The 25828-nt window shown below is 41.7% G+C and overlaps 2 protein-coding genes and 1 long non-coding RNA gene across 5 annotated transcripts in view; 2 read left to right on the top strand and 1 right to left on the bottom strand.

Annotated features, from left to right (window-relative positions):
* ttc26 (tetratricopeptide repeat domain 26) overlaps positions 1-3985 on the top strand; it is a 10293-nt gene extending 6308 nt beyond the window's left edge. For both annotated transcript variants that reach the window (XM_037111133.1, XM_037111141.1), the window contains exons 12-19: positions 192-245; positions 338-401; positions 487-575; positions 873-956; positions 2145-2214; positions 2515-2621; positions 3315-3448; positions 3644-3985. In XM_037111133.1, coding sequence (XP_036967028.1) covers positions 192-245; positions 338-401; positions 487-575; positions 873-956; positions 2145-2214; positions 2515-2621; positions 3315-3448; positions 3644-3758 — 717 coding nt within the window. In that variant the 3' untranslated portion in view covers positions 3759-3985. The remainder of the gene's footprint in view (positions 1-191; positions 246-337; positions 402-486; positions 576-872; positions 957-2144; positions 2215-2514; positions 2622-3314; positions 3449-3643) is intronic.
* LOC119027367 overlaps positions 1-6681 on the bottom strand; it is a 12124-nt gene extending 5443 nt beyond the window's left edge. Inside the window, exon 1 of the long non-coding RNA XR_005077363.1 lies at positions 6580-6681. This is a non-coding gene — a long non-coding RNA (uncharacterized LOC119027367). The remainder of the gene's footprint in view (positions 1-6579) is intronic.
* On the top strand, positions 4396-25828 carry LOC119026434 (ubinuclein-2-like). 2 transcript variants are annotated; one of them, XM_037110829.1, is made up of 17 exons: positions 4396-5660; positions 6595-6711; positions 7607-7708; positions 8514-8624; positions 10244-10347; positions 11292-11874; positions 13279-13349; positions 13735-13864; positions 16304-16410; positions 16539-16649; positions 17605-17748; positions 18111-18161; positions 18283-18325; positions 18525-20201; positions 20299-20506; positions 21293-21361; positions 22489-25828. In XM_037110829.1, the coding sequence occupies exons 1-17, from the start codon at positions 5358-5360 to the stop codon at positions 22533-22535; spliced, it is 3978 nt and encodes a 1325-aa protein (XP_036966724.1). In that variant the 5' UTR covers positions 4396-5357; the 3' UTR covers positions 22536-25828. The 2 variants fall into 2 exon arrangements, with proteins under 2 accessions (XP_036966724.1, XP_036966732.1); XM_037110837.1 differs by lacking the exons at positions 4396-5660; positions 6595-6711 and adding an exon at positions 6803-6858.

The following is a 25828-nucleotide window of genomic DNA, read 5'->3' as shown; positions in this document are numbered from 1 at the left end:
AAATATGTTAATAATTTTATATTTTATCTGCAACTGAATTTCTGCTTTTAAGTGTATGTTTTTGGTTTTTTTTCCCCACATTTTCTATCAATACACTCAAGGTCGCCTTTCTCCTTATTCATAGTCATCCACCATGAAGAGACTAGACAAGACAACATGATTTTTTTTTACTTTGATCTTTATATTCTCAGGAGTATATTTTGAAAGGAGTTGTAAATGCCGCACTGGGACAAGAAATTGGATCAGTGAGTATTTTGTTCAGTAACTAGTTAATCGCACATAAGTGTGATAACAGTGATGTCTAGACAAATGTTTGTATCTTTCTTTTATCTTTCAGAGGGACCACCTGAAAATTGCTCAGCAGTTCTTTCAGTTAGTTGGAGGCTCGGCTAGCGAATGCGGTAATTTGAATTTGAATTTGATCAATCTGATTATTAAAACCTGAACTGTGCAAGCATGTGTGTTTGACACATTTTTGGCTTACAGATACTATTCCTGGCAGACAGTGCATGGCCTCCTGTTTCTTCCTCTTGAGACAGTTTGAAGATGTTCTCATATATCTGAACTCAGTCAAGGTGAGTGTTGCTCTGCACAAGGCACACATTATATCGTATATTCCTGTGAAGAATCAAAGCAATATTACTGTACTGTGGTATCAGTATGTAAGAGGGAGATGAAAGGAGACTCCCACACACTGGGTGATAGGTGTCACTTCAGATGACAAGTGGTGCTTTACAGATGCAGTACATCTATTCAGGTGTGTTTTCTCTTCATCCCAGTGAGTTTCACTACCAATAAAATGCCAACGCTTGGTATGCACTTACGTTTGAATCTTAACCTTTTCGTTTATAAATGTGCTTTTCTTTTCGCAGGGTTACTTCTATAATGACGATACATTCAACTTCAACTATGCTCAGGCGAAAGCAGCACTTGGAAACTACAAAGAAGCAGAAGAGGTAACTCCATCCATCCATCCATCCATCCATCCATCCATCCATCCATCCATCCAATGTTTATTCACTGGAAGCTAAGAATTGTTGTGTTTTTGTCACATTATAAGGAGCCTTTTCTATGTACAGCATGGATTTAAGGGGAATCTGGACACAGCATCGGCTGTAAAAGCTCCTCAGTCGCTCTTGAAGCCAAAAATGTTGAGACCTCCTGGGTTTAAAATAACTGGATGTTCTGCATAGCTTCCACATTGTGTAGCCCAGAGAGCATGTGCGCTAGAGACTAGCAGAGCAGCTAACTTCTGATTTAGTGCTCAGCTAACTTCACTGGGAATAAAACACAATTATGCCATTGAGAATCCCATTGTTGAAGTGATTCTAGTTGCTGTATTGTAGGCAACTGGACATGTTTTAGTTTCTTGAAGACATTACACGGGAAAGCTATACGTTTCAGAGTTGTCAGGGCCACTTTTGGGTCGTTGGTTTAAGAAACTGTGTCCAGTTGGCTACGATACAGCACCTAGATTCAGCGTCACCAGGATGACTGAGAACTTCTTTTTTTTTTGTTTGTTTTTTGGCCTTTTCTGGCTTTATTGACAGTATAGAGTGAGTGTGACAGGAAACAGGGTAAGAGAGGGGGAGTGACACACAGCACACACACACTCGGGCCATGAGTCGAACCCAGGTCCGCTGCAGAGCCTCAGCACATGGGTCGCGCGCTACCAACCAAGCTAAACGGTGCCCATGACTGAGAACTTTGATTAACAATTATCCTGTGGCTCTTCTAGAAATGTTATAAGAACAAAATTAAAGCAAAGTAAAAAGAGTCATTTCACAGGGACTGTAGCTGCTTCTTCCACAATCTAAACTTATGGGAAGAAATTGTTTAAGGTCAACATGCGCCATGAGGTTGTATTTACGCAGATTGGCCACTATATCTTATCAGCTTCGAAAACTGGTGCTGGTCCGCCATGTTGCACCACCGTGTTTCTACAGTAGCCCAGGACAGACAAACAAAACACTGGCCCTCTTCACATTTTAGTGGCCACTGCAGCGGAGGGTTATACGAGGGGTGCTCACTTGGTTGCAGTCTACAGCCATGCTGCTTGATGAACACTGAATCCTTCACACTGGTTCTTTAAGTCTGAAAAGTTGTGAACTAATATTTTGGACTCACTTGAATGTGTCTTTCAGGTTTTTCTGCTGATTCAAAGTGAAAAGATCAAGAATGACTACGTGTACCTCAGCTGGCTGGCACGATGCTGTATGTATGGTGTGATCACAAAAATCTTCATGCAAGGCTAATTCATTCATGTAGCACAAGCTGCCTTCAGATGTGTAGCCTCAGGCTTGTGAAGAATTTAGGGTCACTCAACTTGTGTTACACTCAACAGTTCTAAGAAATGGATATCTCCATTAAAGGATTTTTCCTCTTTTCTTTGCTTAATCCACATCAATAAATCCTGCCCACAGGCGTTTAATATTTTCCATATCTTAATCTATGAAGGTTGCTGAAACAGCGTGAGAATGATGGATTATTCAACACTCTTCTTGTTCTTGTCAGACATAATGAACCAGAAGGGCCGCCTTGCCTGGGAGCTCTATCTGAGGATGGGAACTTCCTCTGATTCTTTCAGTCTTTTACAGCTCATCGCCAATGACTGCTACAAGGTGACATCTACCTCTGTTTTCTGCCTTGCATATCATTTGTTGTTTCCATAGGAATACATGCGTGCATTATACTAAAAGATTGATGAAAAATTATTAATGGATTAATGAATATTAAATAAGATTCATTTGCAATCCTAGTATGCATGTTTGTTTACCAATTTCTTCTGAAGTTAAGGCTGATAATTATTAAGTACACCATTGGTAAATCTTATGTTTTTAATTATTTATTATGTTGTAATTATATCAAACTAAGAAAAGTATACAAAAAAATGAATAGATGGCACATCATATTTGGGCTTTGTTTTGTTTTTTTGAGAAGTGATTCAAACAGTTAATTGATTGTCAAAACAGCTGCGGATTAGTTGTCTATCAGTCATCTAATTGGTTAGGTTCTAAATAAGAACCATCACATCATTGTATTAATTGAGCTGTTTCTTTGTTAAAATACTATAATTCATTGCTGAGGGCAGATCTCAAGTTGCTCATGAACTTAATAATGCCAAATGTATATATGTACGTTACAAGTTTGATTCCCAAGTGTCATCTTAAATGGAAAGAAATTGCAGATTAAATGTCTTGTCCTTGCTTGTTTTGGTGCCATTTTTCATAATCCAGTTGTGGCCATGTTGGGTTAGGATTATTGGGAAGTCCATACGTTGCTCATGATCACAACCTTTTTTTTTTTTTTGTCAGATGGGCCAGTTCTACTACGCAGCCAAAGCATTTGATGCACTGGAGAAACTGGATCCAGGCTCCAACTACTGGGAAGGCAAGAGAGGGGCATGTGTCGGTGTCTTTCAGCTCATACTGGCAAACAAGGAGTCCAAGTATGTTTGTCTTTATTCCTTTGTAATAATGTGTGTGTAGATTTTGTATGTCTATGTTTGTTTGTTTTTTTATGTTTGTTTTTTTTTAATTGAAAAAGATCTGGACTTGTTCCTAAAACTTTGTTATGTCTAATTAAGAGAAACATGACAGATGTTGCATTCTTGATCGAATCTCATTTCCTGTTTGTGTTCTAGGGAGACACTTAAAGAGGTGGTGCTCCTGCTGCAAAATTCAGGAAACCCCCAGGTTGAATACATCCTGCGCGCTCTGAGGAAGTGGGCAAAAGACAACAGAGTCCTCCTCTCGTGACAACGCTGAACCTCAACAGGTCTCAAATCAAGAGAAGCTACTTTATGCAAACATTAGCAATCATTCCACTTGACTGATATCTATGCTACATGAAGCAAAGAAATATTGAGCTATTATCTCTTTTCAACTATAGTGTGTAGTTTTGTATTAAAATGTGTAAGTTTTGAATTGCAATGTGTATGTACTTATATTTGTATTAAAATTGTGACTATGTATTTTTTAAATTACTTTCTTGTTGTCTATGATTCACTGGTATGACTTTCAGTGCGGTGACTAATGTCAAGGTATGAGCATATTCCTTAGAGGGAGGGAGAAAAAAATGCTCTAGAAAGATCTAAGGAAACAAACTAACAAAAAATAAAAACAAACAGAAATATTTATCTAGAAAAACATTTTGCTTTATGAAATGTATTTGGAAATTTCATGTCAAAGTTGAAATTTGTTTGACATACATTGGTTCATGAAATGTTCTACTTCCTGTGAGTAAAATAAGGCAAAAAGGTTTTCTCACTTGATTTATTATTGTATTTTCATGAAGTTGGGACCAGACCTAACTTGACAGAACTCCTCCAGACCCACAGAAGATATTGTGCAACTGTTTCCACAGGCTTGAAGTACATCCACATTAAGCAGGTTAAATTTGGCAACTCAGCAGGGATCTCTGTCTTGCTCAGAGAGGGCTAGGATGGGGGTCGATAGGGGCCCATTAGTAAGTTTTAACCCTGAGGCTTTCTAACAGGTTAATCCAGCCATGGTATCTACCACCAAAGTACTGAAAATACTTGTGTCAGTGTGAAACTAAAATGTATTCACAGGTTATTGTGATCAGGGGCATTTCCACCCTTAACAGTATATCAACAGGTGGTCTTTGTGCCAGTATCCAAGTCAGCTGTGTTGGGGTGGTTAACCAAGACAGCCAATCATCTGTCTTGTTTTCTTCCGTTTAGGATTTTATGTTTGTGAGCTCAGTGCCATTGTAGAGAAATGCACAATTCAGCATTTTCCCGAATAGACAGGAAGAAAGGCTTGAAATGAGAGCCTGTCTGTTCAATGCAGTGAGATGAAGCTGTTATCTATTATGTGGATACACACAACATGTGGTGCGTGTGTGTGCCACAGCCTGTCCTTCACTCAGACACTTTATAAAGGTCATTATAGTACTGATAGTGTTGTTATTATCGCCTGTTGTGACAGAGGCGGGTTTAGGATCGGGGCACGCGGTGATTGGACGTGATGACCCCCACTTTGTCACGGTGCTTCCGTTCCGTGCGTACGCGCATGCGCAGCGACCCCTCTCTTCTGATATTTTATTTACTCCCGAAACCCAAGATGGCTCCTGTGAATGTCTCGGTCCCATAGCAAATTGAGGATGCAAGTAGCTGCCGAAAAAACAACTTTTCCCCGACCGTCGCATCCCCTGGAGTTCAATTCGTATGGTGCGGAGGAGGCCCTGACATCCGTCTAGGCACCGCGCAGCCGTCGGAGCTCCGCGAAACCTTCTTCAACCCAGCAATTTGGAGTAGTTTCGCGAAGTAGCTCTTCTCCTCGCTGTCGCCGTCTGTCCGGAGCGAGGTTCAGACAGGCAGGCAGCTCATCCAAATGGCCGAACCGAGAAAAGTGCAATTTGTCACCCTCTCGGCCTTCGCAGCTGGAGCAGCCGCGGAGTCTAGGAAACGCCGGCTGGAGGATGAGGCCGACTTCAACTTCGGTGGAGCCGGGGAGGTCGAGGCAGCGACCGGGGCAGCGGGTGCTGCCAGCAGCGAGCGTCTCGACGAAACCGGCGACAGGGAAAAGGCTGGAGCCGAGAAGAGGGCGACGGTGCGGCTCAACCTGTCCCTCTCCGAGCCTGACGACCGCTCCTCGGTCGAGTTCAATTACGGCGAACTCGTCCAAAACCTCCAGGTAGGACCCCCCTCAGTTTAACTAACACCACCAGGCCGAGTGAGACTGGAGCTGGAGTTCATTTTATTGCTCTTGGAAGTGTTTGTGAGGACTTGTCTTTGCTGAGTAGATCGGGGCGGGGGGGTGAGTGCACCTTGTCCTTCCGTGGACTAGCGTGGTTGAAACTGACCATTAGTGCGACTCAACACAAAAGACAGCAGCGGTGTTTGTGTCCACGCAGCCTGCACGTCCACTCTGCGTGTTTTACAACTTCAGCCACGCTCTGTAACAAGATCGTAGCTTTTTTTTTCTTGCTTGCTTGCTTTTTTTTTCTTTTAACGAGGGACCTCGTCCTCCTGCACATGTCGACATGAGGCTTATCTTGGGCAGCTACCTGTGTCCTGTTCCCCCAGACTTGCCCAGCAACAGCCCAGTCACACAGCCATTACAGCACTTGGAAATGCCACATGCAGTTTGGCCCTCTGGCTGCGGGTGATAGAGAGATGAGGGAGCATTGCTGATGGAAGTACCAGGATGTAGCATGGGAGCGAGGCAAATGTCAGAGCTGAGAGATCACACACAGGCTCGCCTCATTTTCATTCAACACACTTTTTTTTCTCCTATTGTTAATTTACGTGAGTGGGGGAAAAAGTTTTCAAACCTCAAGATAATTAGATATTTCGTATTTGGATCTAAATGTGTTCATGGCAGCATCATGTTTTTGTTTATTTATTTATTTTTGGCATACTGTTTGTGTGTTGTTTTTTTTTTGTTTGTTTGTTTTTGCTGTCATTTTTGTAAAGTGTGCTGGCAAACTTTTGTGATATGTCAGTATTTAACTTATTTTGTTGTTTGTGTTAGTATAAGATAGGAGACTGAAGTAGACTTCATTCTTACATCTGATCGTCCCTGTTCATAATCCTTAATATCACATTTTTACCTTATTTGCTTCCAGTCAAAGAATAAACCTCCAAGTGTGACTCCAGCCCCAAATCCTGCTACCCCCTTCAACGATGAGGAGAGAGAGCGGCTTCAGGTCGAGGCTCTGGCAAAAAAGTTTGAAAATAAATATGTGAGTATTTATGTATGTATTTGTTTTTGTTTGTTTGTTGAATGTAAAAAATCTCTGCATTTGAAGTGCTCCTAGTCTGATCATGTTACAATTATAGCCTGACTGATGCTGGATTTTTGAGGGCAATACCAATATCGATGTTTTTGAGTCAGTAGAAAATAAACTGCTTATTGTTTTCTCTGTTTCTGAGAGATTTCAGATTTCTTGTCACATTTTGTCCTACAAATACAGGAATCTAAAATGAAATACAGGCTGGTGTGTTAATAAATATCAATACTGATAAAACTACTGTTTGTTTGAGTTAGTTAACTTGTTCAAGTCAAGATATTTTAATTGATTTAGTCTAAAGTCTCATATATGCCTGTAATACTTTTACATTTTGTAGAGCAGGTAACTCCCTCAAAGACGACTCCTAATCTTGGGAGAGGAAAAGAGGAAAAGCCTCAGGAGTAACTGAGGCGATTATACATGTAGTACAAGATATTTTGAGTGACTCAGTTGATATGGGATTTTTGAGGCTTATATTGTTGAATAAGAATTTTTTATTTTTGTTTGTCTTTTAAGGAAACATGAGTGGGACATTTTACATCTTAAGTGCTCTCTGGTGGACAAACTTTAATGGAGATAAATGTTTGTGTATCACCAAAAACCTTTCCATTGTACAGTTTCTTTCCACTTATCAGCCAGTAACAACACATCTGTGAGATGCCGATGTTGACTGATATATCTGCGCGGTCCATTTATCAGCCAGGCTTCAGTTGTCTAACAGCCACATGAAGAAAATGAGGACATTTTGTCAGTCCTCACTCTGAAAGGGGCCATTTTAGGATCACAAAAAATGTGAATCAAAACATAAACTGTTGTCTCACTCTCTCACTTTTTTTTTCTTTCTCAGGGTAACACTGGGAAGAAGAAGAGGAAGGACCGAATGCAAGATTTGATCGATATAGGTTTTGGCTACGATGAGACGGACCCCTTTATTGACAACTCAGAAGCTGTGAGTACCCCTCGCTTTATTAATGAGGACGTGATTTTTCACGGATGTGTCTGTTTTCCAGGATGTCACTTCCATTTGGTCAGATGTCTCTTCAGTCTATAGAATAATGTTGCACAGTGGTCTCTTTTCCTCTTAAGTATTCTTGTGATTAATTTGCCCTCCTTGACACATTCCTGAACCACTGCTCTCTTGTCGTGTTGAGGTAGACGCTATTCCCCTGTGGTTAAATATTTATTTCCCGGCTCGATGTTTCAATACAGTACATTCAGTGGTGGTTCTAAAGATAGATGCTTGTCCCTTCTACTACGCTGTAAAATCATCCTCATGACTCATGAATATGTATGTGCTCCTTGTGTCCACACAGGGATGTGTCATTGTTTTTGTTTGACAGTGTTTGTTGCTCAGAGCGTCTCACTCTGTCTGACTATAACAGCTGATAATTATTATTAATTGTTGTGTTGTTTTGATAGCTGTCCTAGCTGCACTCACACATTTGCAATGTCTCTTTGACCCCTTCCTTTCTGTTTTGAAATGCTCTGAGATGGAAAAATGTTTCATCTGAGGCCTGGAGGTGGAGGGACTGTGATAGTTTTTAGTGATTTATTTATTTTGGCGCACAGCAAGTCATCCATTTTCACTGACTGACTGAAGAGCACCGACTTCTTTTGGAAATGTTACCAAAAAAAACATTTTAAGTCACTCAATATGTTTGGACATCCACTTTTGTTATGTAAGAGGATTTATTGTTTTTTGAAACTCCTATGATCTTACAAAACAAAATGTCTTCTGTTGTTGTTTTTCTCAGTATGATGAGCTGGTGCCTGCGTCTCTGACCACAAAGCTGGGGGGATTTTACATCAACACAGGCACGCTGCAGTTCAGAGCAGCCTCTGACTCGGAGGGGGAGGGAGACAAGGTAAGGCTACCTCAATATATATGTAACTGAACTTAAATAATTTTGTTTATTAATAATATAATGAGATGATTATTTAATAATGACAATTATAATGTTTTTTCTTTCTTTTCTAAACTAATATTATCAACATTGGGAAATTCATGTTTTGTTATTCAAATTTGGATATCTGACATTTAGAAAAAGTCCATGAAATTACGTACAAGTCTGATGACTTACTGTAATTGTTATTCTTGGTGTAAAACTTGACAACATCCTACCATTAACAAACCCTTTTATGTTTAGAAATGCCATTACCATCACATCAGGTCAAACATTTGTGGTTTACCAAACACTCAGGAGTTATAAGCCTGTAATTTTCATTGTCTACGTGTGACTTGTTCCAATTATTTGAAGCACGTTACCTAAATGATCAAGTGTTCTTGTGAAATATGTTAAGAGATACACTGTCAGCCAAACTAGTTGTTCTGTGACAGTGTCTGTCGTTGGGTCCACCACTGTGGTCAACAACTTATGGACAGATTGGCACAATTTTGAACATATCCACTAGTTTCCTAGAGAAGTAATTGGGGAAACTATGGAGATTAATTTTCGATACTCATTGCAGCTAACATAAATAAATAATAATAATAATAATAATAATAATAATAATAATAATAATAATAATAATAATAATAATTATTATTATTATTATTATTATTATTATTATTATTATTATTATTATTATTATTATTATTATTGACACCGGCAGCAATTTAAAGGCTGTAGAAGTGTTAGCTACGTGGGCTAAGCAATAAAAACTGTTGTTTGCAGTTTTCACACAATAAAGTAACTAACCTGGATCTTCATGAATGAATGATGTGCCTCACCAACCAATGGAATATGCCGGCTTTGATTCAGTGACTGAACACGCCAAAGTAGCGCCCATAATTCATGCATTCATGCAAGTGTGATGCTGATAAGGAAGAAAGTGGATATTCATGTTCCCCTGAGGATAAATCCCAATAACTTTGGGTAATCCCCTGACCTCTCCTCCCTAACATGCCAAACTAAAATGTCATTATGGTAAACATTATACCCATTAATCTTCAGCTTTTTAGCATCTAGCAGGTGTCTCATAGGGCCCCTCACATATCTGATGGTACATCCGTCTTATTTTAGAATGCGCTACCCAAATTAAAATAAAAAAAATATATTATTCTTCCCTGTGCCAAATTTCAATACAAAACCCTTGACTCTGTGGACAAATGGTGATCCACTGCCAAACCGTGGTTTATTCCACAGTAAATAAGGCATTGTTTACTGGAGAGGAGTTGTGTGACGCATTCTCATTTAGATAATGTGGTGTGCCACATGGTTATTGCACCATGTGACACAGCAGGATGTCAACAGTCCCGACAAGGAGTATGAATGTCCTCCCAACAGGAGCTTGATTTTCACTGGTTTCACTGAGACGTGATGTAGCCGTTATCATTCAGCACATCAGGAGAAATCTCTGAAGGACACACACACACACACACACACACACTGTGTGTGTTCCTCAGGCAGAATTGATCGTTTGCCACTGTGCACTGTCGTCATCTGCTCATTTGAGTTAAGGAGTGTATGTGCTCTTGTTTCAGAAGCAGAATGACAACAAGGAGCAGGTGATTAAGAAGAGGAAAAAGAAGGACGTGAACAATCTGGAGGAGAAGAACCCAAAAAAGAACAGAATACCGAAACAAGGGTGAGAATTGCTGAAGTGTAATATAATGTCCTTGTTTATTTCCTTCCAAAAACTAAGTTTAAAAAAAAAAAAAAATCACTTTATCGAAAGAATCATTACTGTTAAGAAGTCAAAAAAATGTCAGTATAAAATGTTTAAAACACACAGACAGTCACCGTTATGTAAATGGATGTGTTCTCCTCCTGTGTGTGTGAAAAGTTGACCTTTTGGACACCCATGGATCTGTTGTCCTCTATGAATATGTGATGACGCATTTGTCCACTCCTGACCGCGCTAATAATCCCCCACCACCCTGCGTGTGACATTATATACTCCTGTGCTTTTGTGCGGATCCTCTCATACATCTATCATGAGGCACGGATGCTGACTGTGACTTGCTCTTAGCTGCTATGACAAGCCAGCCACCTTCCAGAAAACGCTCCATTATCTACGCTCAGATTGGCCCAATACTCATGCTGCTATTCGGAAGGCAACTTCCAAAAATAGCAGCAGCTATTGCCATTGTGCCATTATGAAACAGATGATGTTATACATGGGCATGTGTGTGTCAGATCCTTCAGAGCAGACTGCAGGTTAATGCCTCAGAATCCCTGCAGTTCCTCACTCATCCCACGTTTCAGAGTTGTCTTTGTCAGCCTGTGTCGATGTCTCAGTTTTCTGTGAAAAGATCTCTTACTTGTTTCATGGGTCTCATTTAGTTTTCATGTCACACTTTTTACCTCCACCTACTCACTTTTCTGTTCTTCTTAAATGTAACTGAAATGGTCTTTGTTTATTTTGATGCTTGTTTTTGGTCATTTTTGCCAGTAGAAGAAACAGTCGATTTTTTTCAACCGCAGAGAGTTACCCACTTCTGATGGGTGGTATCAATAAGACAGTTGGTAGTTTAAATATATTGTCAGCATTTTGCTACAAACAAGTCTTGTTGTGTTTCCCTCCAACAGAGTGACAGCTCTCAACCTCCACCGGCCAGAGAAGAAGAAAAGGAAGAAGCTGATGAAGGACTCGCTGTACCTAGCAGCTATGCTCCGCCGCTTCACCCGGGAGAAGGAGGAGATGAAGAAGCGGACTCCGAATATGGCTCACCCCAGCCTGGCAGGAGCTGTGACGAACAAGCCCCACTCCACCAACTCAACAAACCACCTGTTAGCCTCCAACTCCACCCACCCGCAGGGAAACACGGCCAGCAACGACCTCTCGCTGGCTGACCTCACCTCGGACCCTGCCGTGATGTCACTGCTGGGCTCGGCCAATGAGAAGGAGCTGCAGGATCTCCTAGGCGACCTGGATTTCAGCCTGTTGGACACTGACCAGCAGCACGCCATGGCGGCGGCCAGGGAGAATGGCATCCTGGGAGTCGGTGTTCCGGCTCATAAAGCAGCAGCAGCAGCCGCCACAACAGCAGGAGGAGGTGGTGGTGGTGGCCAGGGGCGAGGTCTAGGGTCTTCCAGCGGACTGTTTTCTCCGCCCCCGTTGCCTGATGGACTGCCTGCTCCTCTTATCAAACGCATCGAGGACCTGCGGGCGGTGAGTCAGCTGTCGCCAGTCTGTGGGTGGATGCAATTACCTGCGAAGCCTCTCTACTGAAGTTAAACACAAATGCCAATCGGCTCAGGAAGTGGCAGGAAGTGTTTGTTGTTTTTGTTTAGTGCAACAACAGTAGTCTCTTCTAAAGGATTGGAGAAACACGGCTCTAGGCTGAACCCTGAGGGGGCTTTAAGTAACTAAAACAGCAGGGTTGGCGTCACTGTTGCTCTTGTATCTTGGAGCCACAGAGTCAATTTGAAGCAAAGGAATGTTTTTGTAGATGTGGGTAAAACTGTAAAGCAAGGCAGAGAGAGGGATGATGCAAGTGATGGATATAAAGGTGAAGAAGAGACAAGTGAGGAGAAGGGAGGCAGAGAAATAGATAATAGGATTGTTTGTGGTTCTTCTAAGGATAACTTATTATATAAGTAATATAAATATTTTCTTGAATTCATTAAACAAAGTGTCACTTCAGTCTCTTGACCTTTTTAGTTTGGTTCATTTGTTCTGAGCCAAGGGCAGAACTGCACGTTATTTTAGTTCTGGTTAATTTAATGTTCAGAGTGACAGTGTACTAAAAAAGTCATACCGAGCAACAGTTGATCGTATTATTACATCATCCAGCATTATAAGGGAAATCAAATTAAAATAACAGACAGCAGCACCTCTCGTGTCTCTTCTGTGTTAATTTTTTACCAACTGCTGGTCTCACAAGCTCCCAACTAAATTGTTAGTTATGAACACTATTAGTTGAGACTGTAGCTGGACCTTGTATTTCATAAAAGATGATGGACAGGCTGTAAAAGTTGCATTTTGTATCATAAGATCACAGGAGTTTTGGTTCGAGGGCTGTTGGTCGGACAAAAGAAAAAAATTTAAGATAAGGCTTTGGGTTCTGGGAAGTTGCGAGAGTGACTTTGTAGACTTAAGAATCAATCGATAAACTGTAAAACCAATCGGAAAATTGGTCAGTATTATGTTAGTTCACTGCTGCCCTAGATCACTTGCTGATCCACATGTGTTGTCATTATGGTCAAAGCGTGATGTTGCATAAACATGCCGCTATAGAGAATAGGAGATCCTTAACAGTGTTATATTACAGTTAAAATAACAGTAGTTTTGACAGTAGTAAATTTTGAATTTTTTATTTTGAATTCATGCTAAAATCACATATCTACAGTTGCAAAAACCTTTGTTTAAACACCAACAACAAATTCCAACACAGCCCACCTGGAACACCTGGTTATTTAGTGTGCGCCGGAGTTGGTTAAATTTAGACTCAGGTGAAGGTTACTCCATGAGAAGTAAGGAACTGTGTTCCTCAGAGGTTCAGCATCACAGATATATGTATATGTATTTGTACTGTATGGAGCTGGTATGCTGACTCAACCTTTTCTCCCACAGGCCTCGCGGCAGTTTGATCAAGAAGGCAGAAAGAAATTTTTCACCCTTGACATGAATAACATTCTCCTGGAGTGAGTAGGACAGCTTTTAAATCACCGTCAGCCACATCCCAGCTCGCTCTCCTCCTCCTCTGCTCTCTTTCAGTCCTTCTCACTCATTTTCAGCAGATTTCCCTCGATACCTCCGCTGCTGTCTTCAAGTGTTTTCTTCTCTCTCTGTCTCTCATTGTCTGTGTTAATTAAATGCTTCTCATTTCCACACTTGAACTTTATCTTCCCCCACTCCTCTTATTCTGTGTAGCTACCCTTTATTCTTCCCCATCTATTACTTCAATCTCCCATCTCTCTTCTATCCTGCCATCTTTTTCTCCCTTTCTACTTCCACCTCCATACCTCTCCCTACCCTTTTGTTGTCTGATCTCTTTGTGCTTCTCACACTTTTTCTTCCTCCTCTCAGTATCGAACTGCAGGTCCAGGAGCAGCCTCCTGAGGTGCGTTCAGAAATCTACTCGCACATGGAGGCATTTGTGCCGTGCAACAAAGAAGCCCTCCTCAAACGCTTGAAAAAGCTCAGTCTCAACATCCAGGTGAGTGAGGCTTATCTGTGGAGATAATGTTATATCCATCTAGAATCTGATTTGAACACATCGGTCCCACTGTGGCTTTTTTGGACCTTATGGTCATTACAAGCCAGATTCAGAAATGATTTTCTGTGAAATATGTTTCTCATTGACTGTCTGAAATTGCAATCACAACAATGACTGAACCTCAGGGTGGTTTGGCATGCTTCAGTTAACTAGATTGTATCAAGTGCGTCACAGCAACTACGCAGGTGAAAGTGTTTATAGCTGCTATTGTACAGAGACAGGGGTGAGACGAGATAATTGTGCAATGGGGGATAACGGGCAGTGTCTCACAGACGTCATTGCTTGACTTGAAAACAATGTGAAATAAGCCAGATTTAAATGCAGCTTTGAAACAGATTTATGTATTAGACAACTGTCGAGACAAACTCTAAGTTAGCTTCTTAGATCAAATTTGCCATGAACAGAATATGCGTTTTTCCCAACAGAACTAAGACTACAGAGTTTGCTCTATGAAACATGAAATAACTTTGAGTTGCTAATAGGTCTGTACTAGTTATATTTTAGGAAATTTCACTTTCTTTTTTTTCTACTACTTCTACATCCTGTTTATTGCGTCATGACAGTCCCTTGTGGCTTCTTTGCTCTCGTGCACTCGTGCTCCTCTTTGATACCCAAATACAGTAAAAACCACTGAAAGTGATCATAGCTACAGCTTCGATGAAAAAACTTTGGGACAGGATCCCAGAGAGTGTAAGTCAGGCCCCTTGCAGTGGACCACCAGGGGACCTTGTATCAGATAAATAAGTATAATAGCGAACGGCCGGAGGCAAATACCATTTTGATCTGTATTGAATTGTGCTTTGAATTACACATACAAGGTTTTAAAGATCATTTTTTCAAATTGAGAAACTTGTAACAAATTAAGTTTCAGATCTTAAAAAATGCATAATAATAAAGACTACACATCCAACAGTCGCATAAGTGAAGCAGTCTTGTTTAACCGTCACTAAAACCCGTAACTGAACCACTGTAGAGTTGGCCCTGTATATTAGCTGCTCACAGAACTGATAAAACTCCTTTCACTCAACTATAGATTTGTTGTGATTTTCACAATTTAATGGCCTTATTAATGTTGGTGACATACATGAGATGATCTAGTTCACTGAGCATGTTTTGTTGTGTTGCAAACGTTATTTCAAACTGCTCTCTTTTAAATTGACTAACATCATGTGTGTTACTCATGGCACAGTTCAATTAGCCATTAGCTACTGTACAGTTTTTTTTCCAATATAAAGTCTAATGGGAGACACCAGAATGGGTGGGTATTCACTTCCCCATCCCTACACACATTCTTTATATTATTTGCTTAAAGTTATCAAAAAGTCTGCTCAAAACATAAAAATTTGGTCGTTTTATATATGATAACATAATTTTTCCTTGTGGTCACCTGAGGGAAGGTGCGTGCACATTGAAATCAAGACAGGAAAAGAGTTTTTTCTCAGTGAAAAATGTTTCTCCTTGGAAGCTTATGACAAACTGCCAAAATGAGGCAGCAAGATGAAGCAGTGAAACCTGTTGTTCCTCAGGCTGCTACAGAAAAGAAAAGCCCCCCTCGTCAAGTGGATTGATAATGTTGGCTGCTTAATGCCCTCTTGAGCAAGGGTATGGTGAGTTGTACTGTATTTTGAACAGTCAGTACAATTCAGTAAAATTACTTTATATTAATGAAATATACAGATTTCAATGAGATGGTAATCTGCAGGAGAAATGAAGTAACGATACTTGATTGATACAAACATCAGCTTGTAGTGATCCATTTGATCATGATGTGTGATCACCGTTTAGAATTATCTAATGTACCATCAAGTTTTTCGCAACAAATGATTCACAACAAAATATCATCCAAATGTTTTCTTTATACTCTGTTTTCTGATTTGCATAATTCTGAGCACTTGAGCTACCTCGTTCAGCCTCTGTTGTCTAACCCCGAAACTGATCCTCTTGTTCCTCCACATTATTTGTGCCTTCTCACACAGCTTTTAATCCGCAGCCATCTTCACTGCCTCAGTTGTTAATGTGGAGGCTGAATAGTGTGGCGAGGACTGCCACAGAGAATGGGCTTCCAAATGTCATTTGTCATGGACCATTAAAGTGGCAGTGTTGACAAAATACATCAACATTGTCCTCCACTTGCTACTTTTGGAGACTAGCTGCTTTTTCTCTTTTTTTCCTCTCTCCTTTCTAACTTTTCTTTGTCCATTTCTTCCTTCCTGTCTTTTTCTTCTCTGTCACTGTTTCTATGCTTCTGTTGTTTTCCACTCTCCACATTCTGATTGCAATTTCTTCCCTCACAACAACTCTACTCTACCTTTCATTATTGTTCTCCCTACGTCTGTCTTCTTCTGTCCTTAATACACCCACCTCTGTGTTCTCTCTCAGGACGATCGACTAAGGACGCCACTTTTGAAGCTGAAGCTTGCAGTGTGTAGTGTGATGCCAGAGCAGATAGCCAGATACAACATGGACTGCATGGCAAAGGTTGCAAAGTAAGTAAATCCTTATTTTGTGTGCCAGGAGCTGATGAACTTAAACTTTTCCCCATTTCCAGATCTGACTTTTATAGTTTGATGTATGTGAATGTGTGTGTGTCTGTGTGTGTGTCTGTGTCCTGCAGGCAGCAGTCAGAAGAGGGTGACAGGAATGGCTCAGAGGAAGAAGATGAAGAAAAGCCTGGAAAGAGGGTGATGGGCCCACGGAAGAAGTTTGTCTGGGATGACAAACTCAGGTAACAGCTGGCTGAATGACACATTGTGTTTGTGATGCTACAGGTTTGACTTTGCATCCCGACTTTTCTTTTTCTCATGTCCTGTCATCTTTTATTTTTATCTTATCTGCTGATGTCTGATCTGGTAAACAGAGCTTATACGTGCTTTAAAGATTGATTAGAGTTGCTGTGATTGAAAAAAAAAAAGAGGCGATCAAGTCAAATATTTTGATTTCTGGCTAAAACATTTGCAATGTAGTCCTTTTAAATGTCAACAAACAGGACTTTTTTAAAAAGAGGACTCCATTGATTTAACACTCACGATGGACCTTTTAAAAAAGGTGTTACAAATAAATACAGCAGAGCCAGAAACATCCTCTTTTTAAATCCCTTTAAATGCAGCTCAACTACCTAAAAGTTTGGATGTGCTACTGTGAATTAATCTGATTAAGGTATATCAGATAATTTGGAAAATTCATGTTGCAGTGGGAAGAACAGCTTGTAAAGTTGGAGAAAATGATGGTACCTGAGGTGATGTCATATGACGCTGAATTATGGCTCAGGAAAGTAAACATTAGGTCGACTTTTATCACCTCATTTATTGCATATCTATTTTTGGCTGGTATGTGATCTGTAATATGGGATTAAGTGATCAAATGCAAAACCAATCCTTTTTGGATTATTTTGAGCATAGAGAGAGAAACAGAGAACTTTACACCTACAAGAATTTGGAAACCCCAAGTAAAGAATTAGTTCCCCAATGAAATGAGAAAAACCTTGTGACTGACACACAGCTTCTTTTCAGTCATCATTTATTCTCCTAACAGCTTCCAGAACTTTATTTTCCACAGTCATTATTACCTCTGAATCGCTGAAGAATCAGTCTCCTCAGTCATTATGTGCTCAATACCTGCAGCTGAATTTAGATTTTAATATTGGATGATTTGTCCTGAGTTTGATATTTGTGTTTGGGCAGGAACCTGCTATGCAGCCTCGTGCGAGTGAAGCTGAGCTGCTACGAGATGGAGAACCAGTGCTCTCTGTCTGTGGAGGACTACCTCAAGGCCTTCTTAGAGAACGAGGTCAAACCACTATGGCCCAAGGGCTGGATGCAGGCCAGGTCTGTGTGTGTGTGTGTGTGTGTGTGTGTGTCTTTGTGTTTGTGCTCTTGTGCTTATGTAGCCTTGTATAACAGCCCTTTAACAAATTCCCTCATGGTGATGACACGATTACTGAAAATTCTCCAGGGTGAGAACAATTGAGTTGACCTTAAAACTGGAATTGGGTTAGAAACAATAAAGGTGTGTGTTACAAGTCTTGTCAGGCTGGTTCTAACTGAACAATCTTTGCCTCTATGACATCACTATCATGATGACTGTTACCTGTGGTGACTTAAAGAAATTACTTGAGAAATAAAACCAGACAGTAATTTGCCTGGCCGTTCTTGTCCTCTGTCATTAACACTTTGTTTCCTCCGCTCAGGATTTTGTTGAAGGAGAGTATTTCTGTTCACGGTCACCTCACTGGAAACCTGTAAGTATTTACCTCATGTCATGTTTCCACAGTAACTACACATGGAATCATTGGAGACTGGGCTTTGAATGTAAAATGTAATTAGAAAAGGCTGACTGTTTGTTGGATTGTTTCCATACAGCGTTAAGAGGAGAATGGTGCCTGGGCCCAAGGCCAAAGCCAAGGTAAGGACAACTCGGATCTTTTATAGTAACTAAAAATATCCAGCTGATTCTCATTTCCTTGGTTTTACAGTACAGTTGAAAGTGTTAACGTTTAACATGGAGATGTTAAAAGTAAAATAAGAGCCTGGTTCTCTCTGCCTCTGAGAGTGTACTGTTGTCTCAGGTTGCTGATGTTGACTATGTGTCCTCTGTTTCTTAGGAGGGTCTTTGGATCCACAAACCACCTCTCACTATGACCTCCACCCCTTCTCTGCCCTCCTCAACTTCCGTTCTGACCTCCAACCGCCTGCCCATCTCCTCCTCACCCTCGGAGCCCATCTGTCTGTCAGACTCTCTGGACGAGGATCTGACTGCTCCCTCTCTGGACTCCATCTCCCATGCTCTGGCCCTCCTCAGCAATGCATCCAAGGGCCTGGGCCCCTCAGACAGCCCCTTGTCGCCTCCTCCCCTGCAAATGCCCACCTCCTCTCCTCCCCCAGTCGCCCCTCACTACCCCTCAGCCTCTCAGCTATCTGCCTCAGTCGCATCCACAACGCAGCAACATTCCCTGTCAAAGGTGGAGACAGCTGGGAACTTGACGTTGACAACGCTACCAACCTCCTCTCCTACCTCCTCTTCTTCGTCTCTCAGTGTCGCCGCCATGGCTCGAGTGCAGGCGGCAGGCCTGTCGCTGGCCTCCAGGACTCCAAATGGTCCCTACAGCTCAGTCAAAGGATCCGGCACCATGGGACAAACCCAGACTCAGAGACTTGTTACAATGGCATCACCCAATCACAGGCCAAGCTCTGTGATTGGCGCGAGCAGCAAGATGCATCCTCACCCCTCTCCTTCGCCTCCAAAGCTGCGGCCTCCTCCCACGGCTTCCCCTCTGCTGCCCCCCCATCAGAAGGGCTTTGTTAGTCCGGCGGGGTTGCTGGGAACTCTGGGAGCTCCTCAAGGACTGGGTAAGAGCAGTGCCAAAGTCAGCGGAAATGACAACACAGTGAGCAGCAGCGCCCCACCTTCTTCCTCTCCCTCCTCACAGTCCCGTTCCAACTCCACTACCCACTCTGTCCTGCAGTCTTTCTGCCCTCCTTCCCCGGCATCCTCCTCGCCGTCCCCAACCTCCCATACCTCACACTCCTCTCAAGGTAAAACACACACACACCACCACCACCAGCCCAACTTCATCACACCCATGCAGGCCACCCTCACAAAGTCCTCCCACAGCAGCAACTCCTCCCCTATCATCAAACTCACTCCTCGTCCTCCAGCACCCACCCCACCCCCCTCCTCTTCCCCTTCCCCATCATCCTCGCCCTCCCATCCGCTCTCCCATCAGATGACCCCCAGCCAGCAGCACCAGTACTCCCCCAAAACCCCCAAAACTTTCCGACCCCCCTTCAGCATGGCGGGCGGCGGGCAGGTGAAGCAGACACAGGCTGGCGGGCAGGTAAAGCAGATGCAGGCCGGCGGGCAGGTGAAGCAGACACAGGGCGGCGGGCAGTTGAAGCAGACGCAGGGCGGCGGGCAGGTGAAGCAGACGCAGGGCGGCGGGCAGGTGAAGCAGACGCAGGGCGGCGGGCAGGTGAAGCAAATGCAGGGTGGCGGGCAGCTGAAGCAGACGCAGGGCGGCTGCGGCTTTGTAGGAAGCCCGAAAACTCAGTCCATCATGAGCAACAGTAGCATAATCAACAACTCCACCAACAATAAAGGGGTTGTATCAGCTGTCAGTCACCCAGACAAGACTCCGTCGTCTTCAGCACCTTCTGTCTCAGCCAATCACGGGCAGCGGCAGAGGGTTGTGGGCGGGGCTAACCAGAGCTTAAAGGCAGGAAATGGTTGGTTGCCTTCAGGAACTCTGGCCACGTCGACCACAACATCACACCTCTCACAGGTCAGTGTCTGGGAAACAAGAACAGCATTTTTAACATGGAGCTACGACAATGGAGTCACAGTTTTGAGTACATTTTTTGTTTTCAATCTTTCTTCAGGTATCAACAGCAGGCACTTCCCTCCTGGGCAGCCCCTCCACTTTGCCTCTGGGCTTTGGCATGTTGGGAGGCCTGGTGCCCGTCTCGCTGCCCTTCCAGTTCCCCCCGTTGCTCAATTTCAGCCCTCCCGGAGCCCCAGGGGCTGCTGGCATGGGCTCAGCCCCCAGCTCCAACTCAGGATACCCTCTAGCACAGAGCGACCTAATGGGTGAGTGGGCACACAACCAAAGATAAAATAATTCAGGGGGAACGATTTGTGATCAACCCTTTTACATAACATATACAGGAACATTAAGGGACAGGAAACAGAATTGTTTTTCAACTGTAGCAACTGTAGCCCGCAGGTTAACTATGCTGTAACCCAGCAGGTCCGTACAGAAGCCCTAAAGGGACATGCAGTTTCAATTCAATTGCAACATCTGTCAGATTCACAAGATATGACAAGATTAACAAAAACACAGATTCTTAAATAACCCAACACCAATTTGATCAATATGGTCATGATTTTGTAAAATTAATACAAATAGAGACATTTTGTACAAATTAACACTTCAAAATCATTTGAATGAGAAGCCAATTAACTTCTAGAATAGAGTGTACTGTATATAAAACAGTGATCGGCTGGAACCGTGAACACATTCATAGTCCTTGTTTTGATGTCTGTGTTTGTGCGCTGATCTTGAAGTCTACCAGCAGAACCTCCATTGTGTCTGCTGTGCTCCACATTTCTCGTCGTGATCCTCTCATCCTATGTTTAATTTTTAGTTTTTATGATGCACCGTCTCCCTCCTTTGTCCTCTCCATCTTTTGTGAAGATCTCTGTCATCTCAATCTTTTGTACTCGTGTGCCTCGCTGCCACTTCACTTTGATCCTGTCCTCTCTTTTGTTACTGGTCGCCCATTTTAACATGGCTCCCCCTCATCTAACTCTGCAACATTTTCCATATAACCCTTTTTTTTTGTTGTTGCTCATCTTGCCTCCATCTCTCCTCAGATCTGTATAAGAGTCTCCAGTCAGGGTCGCAGGCCGCCCTACCTCCTCACTTGCAGCTTGCTTTCTCAGGTAATCTGCTCCCTCTCTCTCTCGTCTGTCTGTGTCAAATCGACCTGTCGTCCTCTGCTCAGCTGCAGTGTTATTTGCTCGCTCTCTCTGCTTGCTTCAGTATATTTGCTGTTCAGCAGGCCTCTGGTTTGACCTCTGTAGTTGTAGCACAAAAGACACATGAGTTAAAGCTACCAAAGATGTTTTTACAGTAGTTTGCAGGATAGACAAACACATAGGTGAGGATTCACTTGTGCAGATGTTTCTTTGATATGAGAGCAGCAGTGTAATTAGCACATGAAACTGCAGTGTGTGATCTGACTGCGTTATGAAAAACATTTGACAGCTGATATCTTGGGGAAATTATTTATTGCTGTGAACTCACGGCATAGCATCACCTGTAGTATTCATGGCACTCAGGTCAATGAACCATCTGAACATCGAAACCAAGAGAGACTAACACAGCTCACGTTTTACAGTGTTTCCAGTGTGAAACTGTGAAACTTCTGCAGCCTGTTGCACCAGTGATGAATATGATTAAGACAATTTGTTTATATCTAAATATTTTAATCTTCTGTTTATATAAAAAGGCCAAAATTACATCTCAAACTTGTGACCAAGAAAATATCAACTCTTACAGCTGCTCTAGAAAATAATGGCTTCATTGACCCCCAGACAGGTCAGCTTCAGTTTGCTGGCAGGTCACTGACTTCATGTTTCTGCTGTCAGTTTTGCAGCTTTAGTTCTTTTGTTTTATGCAGCAGGTTATTTAATCATATGAAACATTTTTTGACATACTAAGTGCCTTTCAACTAAAGCAGCCGGTGTAGCTTGGAATTTGGAACTGGCACAGTCTGACAAATACGGGTGTATTTATTTTAATTTCTGGGCCTGTAGCAATACTTTAGAATTAAAAATGTATTGGCCAATATATTTCTAAAATAAACGCATTAATTAAACAAGCTTATTTAATGCCTTTTAATTTGGTTACTAATGTATTTATATATTAGGAAGCTTTTCATTGACACTGGACACGTTCAGATGTTAGATAATTGACAGACATCTTTACCTCATGAAGAGTGAATAGTTGCAAAAGGCTGATGGATGTCTGACAGTTGTTAAAAATGTCTCTTCTTCTCTCCACTCAGACGTGAACCAAAGCCAAGGTGGAGACATGAAGAGGAAATCACACTGACCAATAACAGTGAGGTGATGTCACAGCCTCCTGGACACATACACCAATAGGAATCATCACTTTGATTGACTGACAGAGTGATGTGGTATGAGGGGGCGGGGCTACACTGCCTCTTTTAAAATAAAAATAAAAAAAACGGACCTAAAGGAGAATCAGTTCAATCCTCGCTACAAGTGGCAATGATGAATTAATTTAACTGTATTTTCTAATGAACCGGGTATGAGAGCAAGACGGAGTGAATGATGAGAATACTTTTTTTGTTCTGCTTCTTTTTATTTTTGTCAACATGTTTACATATGACCGACCTTGATCACTGTGGAATGCGTGTGAGCGAGGTGGTGGTACAGATGAGAGTAGTGGTACGCTACGTAATATAATTTGTATTTAAGCTCATGTGGAATAACAGGACTCTTGTTTCTTGCAGTACAAAAAGGAAGAAAAAAAAACAAAAAAAGACTTGAGTAATGAATTTTTATTTTTCTGTCTTTTGTCTCAGATGTGGGAATCGTTGTCTGTAGGAATTTTATTGTTGGTCACCTCTGCTCCCACAAATGACTGTTAAGTAGTAGCTTAAATTAATATTGATAAATTATTTGTAATTTACACAGGGACAAAAACACATTATGAAGTGTGTGTGCATGAAAGAGAGAGCGAGAGAGAGAGAGAGCGCGGTGAGGTTGATTTGAATGTGTGTATGTACATAAAAGAAACACAATATACTGTTAATTTCCAGATTCTTCTGTATGAATGGATAAGGATGTGGATTCCCTTTTCACAATAATGAGCGAGTGTAAGATTGATGCCCCTCTCTTGCTCAGTGTGTTCTTGGTGCTGTTTAATCACACTGGACCTTTCTCTGGAAAAAAGACTTGAATTGAAAAAGTTTCGGACTCCTCTTCAGGAGAGAGGAGCCGCCTGTGAGAGAGGGGAGAAACGTCAAGATTGTAGCCTACTTGAATTGTGTTTTTTTGTTGTTGTTTTTTCTTTTTTTTAAATTTGTGAGTTAAGATTTGATTTACTTTATCTGCTTATTGACTCAAACCAACTTAATATAACACAACGCCTTAGTTTATATTGAAAAAGTATGAAAAAGATCTATGCAGGACTGTAAAACGCTCAATGCAAAAGTGCAAGTCGTCGCTTGGCTTTCAACCTCTACTCAACTTGTCAGTACATTTCTGGAGTTGTGAATGTTTGTAGATGTTATTCTGTCACATGAGACTCTTTTCCTTCTGGCGTGTGTTCAGACAGAACGCAAAGTGAATTTTAGAAGTCAATGAAGTTGATGGAAAGACAATTGGATGCAAATTTGCACAAGGGTTGGTGCAAGATGATGTCAGTTTTAACAGAGCCCATAACACAAATACAGTCAATTTAACCAATTTAATAAGACTTGACACTATTGGAACTGCTGTAATGAATTGCTTTTAATACTTAATAGGCCATTTTTAGCCACTAAATTCCCCTCAAGGTCAAATTTTATGAATTTACAAACTGAAAAAAAAAAAAAAAAACAGGTGTGAACAAGTTCCATAATTTCTGAGATTAAAAAAAAACAAACAAAAAAACCCTTCCTACTGGATGTTAAGAGCTCGCTCCAGTACAATTGGATGGCAGGCTAACCCTCTATGAATGATGCTTATCAGAATAACGGCCTTTTTAAATTTGCATTCTGCTGACATTACCTGAATGCAGCATCCAGAGTCACGTTTACAGACTCTCAGACATGTGACTGTTGCATCACCCAAGTTCACCAAAGTAAAACTCAACCAGAAGAGAAGATGTCAATGTGCTCCAGCCTTCTGTTACTCCTTGCATGTGTGACCAAACCCTGAGACAAAAAGGAAAGTGACTTGTAGAAAGAGATGAAAAGGAATTGTGTCAAAGAAGCTGTGTTTGTGGTGAGTTCAGAGGCTGAGCACAAACACAGCTGTAAACTAGCTAGTCACCAACATGATGACTGTTCCTAATGTCTGTAGAGACAACAAATTGGCTGTTGGTGGCAAATACACACAAAACGGTCATAATGACAAGGCTGTAGTTCGCCTGGCCATCTGTCTGAACACACCTGTAGAGATACCTTCCCTCTGCTGAATACCTCCGTTAACAATACCGTTCTTCCTGAGTCTCTGGCTTTCGTCCCCTGAACAGTTCCCAGTCCTCCTCCATGTGTCTGACTGACTGACCGGCGGCACCGAGAACAGCGCCAAAGATTGATCTGTAGCTCCATGTTGTAGAAGGGGTGCTGCTGGTCACTGTGTGTGTGTGTGTGTGTGTGTGTGTGTGTGTGTGTGTGTGAGTGTGAGAGAGAGAGAGAGTGTGTGATTATTCAACATTTTCCCCCCAAAATGTAAACCCAAGAGTGTAAATGTGTGGTTGTTCAGGATGTCATTGTGAAGTCATGTGACTGGAGCAGTGGGTGACATCTTCTAAATTGTGCTTTCTTTGGGCGGTGGGGGAGGATCAAAATGACATTTCGTGGTTAAGTGGTCACCTAATTTGGTCTTTTGTAGATTATTTTTGTGTGTCAATTATGAAATTAAACAAAACAGGTGGTTTTCAGGATGACTCTTGCAGACTTTTTTTTTTTTCTTCGTTCTTTTCAACTTTTTAACTTTGTTTATTCTTTCAGATTTAAGTGATGAATATTAATGTGATTGAGCAACATGTGCATTCTCTGTCAACACCGCTGACCTCACGGCCCTCTGCCAACACTAGCATGCTTTTCATTTGTTAGCTGGACCTGAAGAGGAAGGCCATCAGGTGAGACAGGTAAAAAGATAGCTGTGGATCAGAGGACATTATACACATTTTATTAAAAAAAAAAAAACAGTTGAAGGACCATCATTTGTTGAAATAGCTGGGCACTGTAGTTTTTAGCTAATGTTATTCTGGAGTAAATGGAGCATTTGTTGGGGACTATTTTCAGCAGTGGATTAATACACGTTTGGCGCTCTAGAGATATTTACCATTTACAGTTTTACTGCATGGTGATGTGTGGGACTCAACTACAACGGCCATGTTTATGCTGATGAAGAAACAACTGCGTGGCTCAGTTGTTTTCAATAGTTGTTGCTTTCGGTCTTTTCACAGGAAATTAAATTAATTTGTTTAATATCAGAATTATCCTTTAAGTCAAGTACAAGCTTTGACGTTTGGACAAACCTTTGGAGTCAGAAAAGTATCAATGTGTCAAGAACATGAAACCAACAATTATTACTCCGCCGAGGAGGTTTGTTTTGACTGGTGATCATTTGTGTAATCCTGCTTACTAACAACCGAACCCACAAACA

The sequence above is a fragment of the Acanthopagrus latus genome, chromosome 1, assembly GCF_904848185.1.
Source record: "Acanthopagrus latus isolate v.2019 chromosome 1, fAcaLat1.1, whole genome shotgun sequence".
NCBI classification, from domain to species: Eukaryota; Metazoa; Chordata; class Actinopteri; order Spariformes; family Sparidae; genus Acanthopagrus; species Acanthopagrus latus.
Note: the sequence above shows the minus strand (reverse complement) of the source record. Positions and strands in the feature narration are given on the sequence as shown.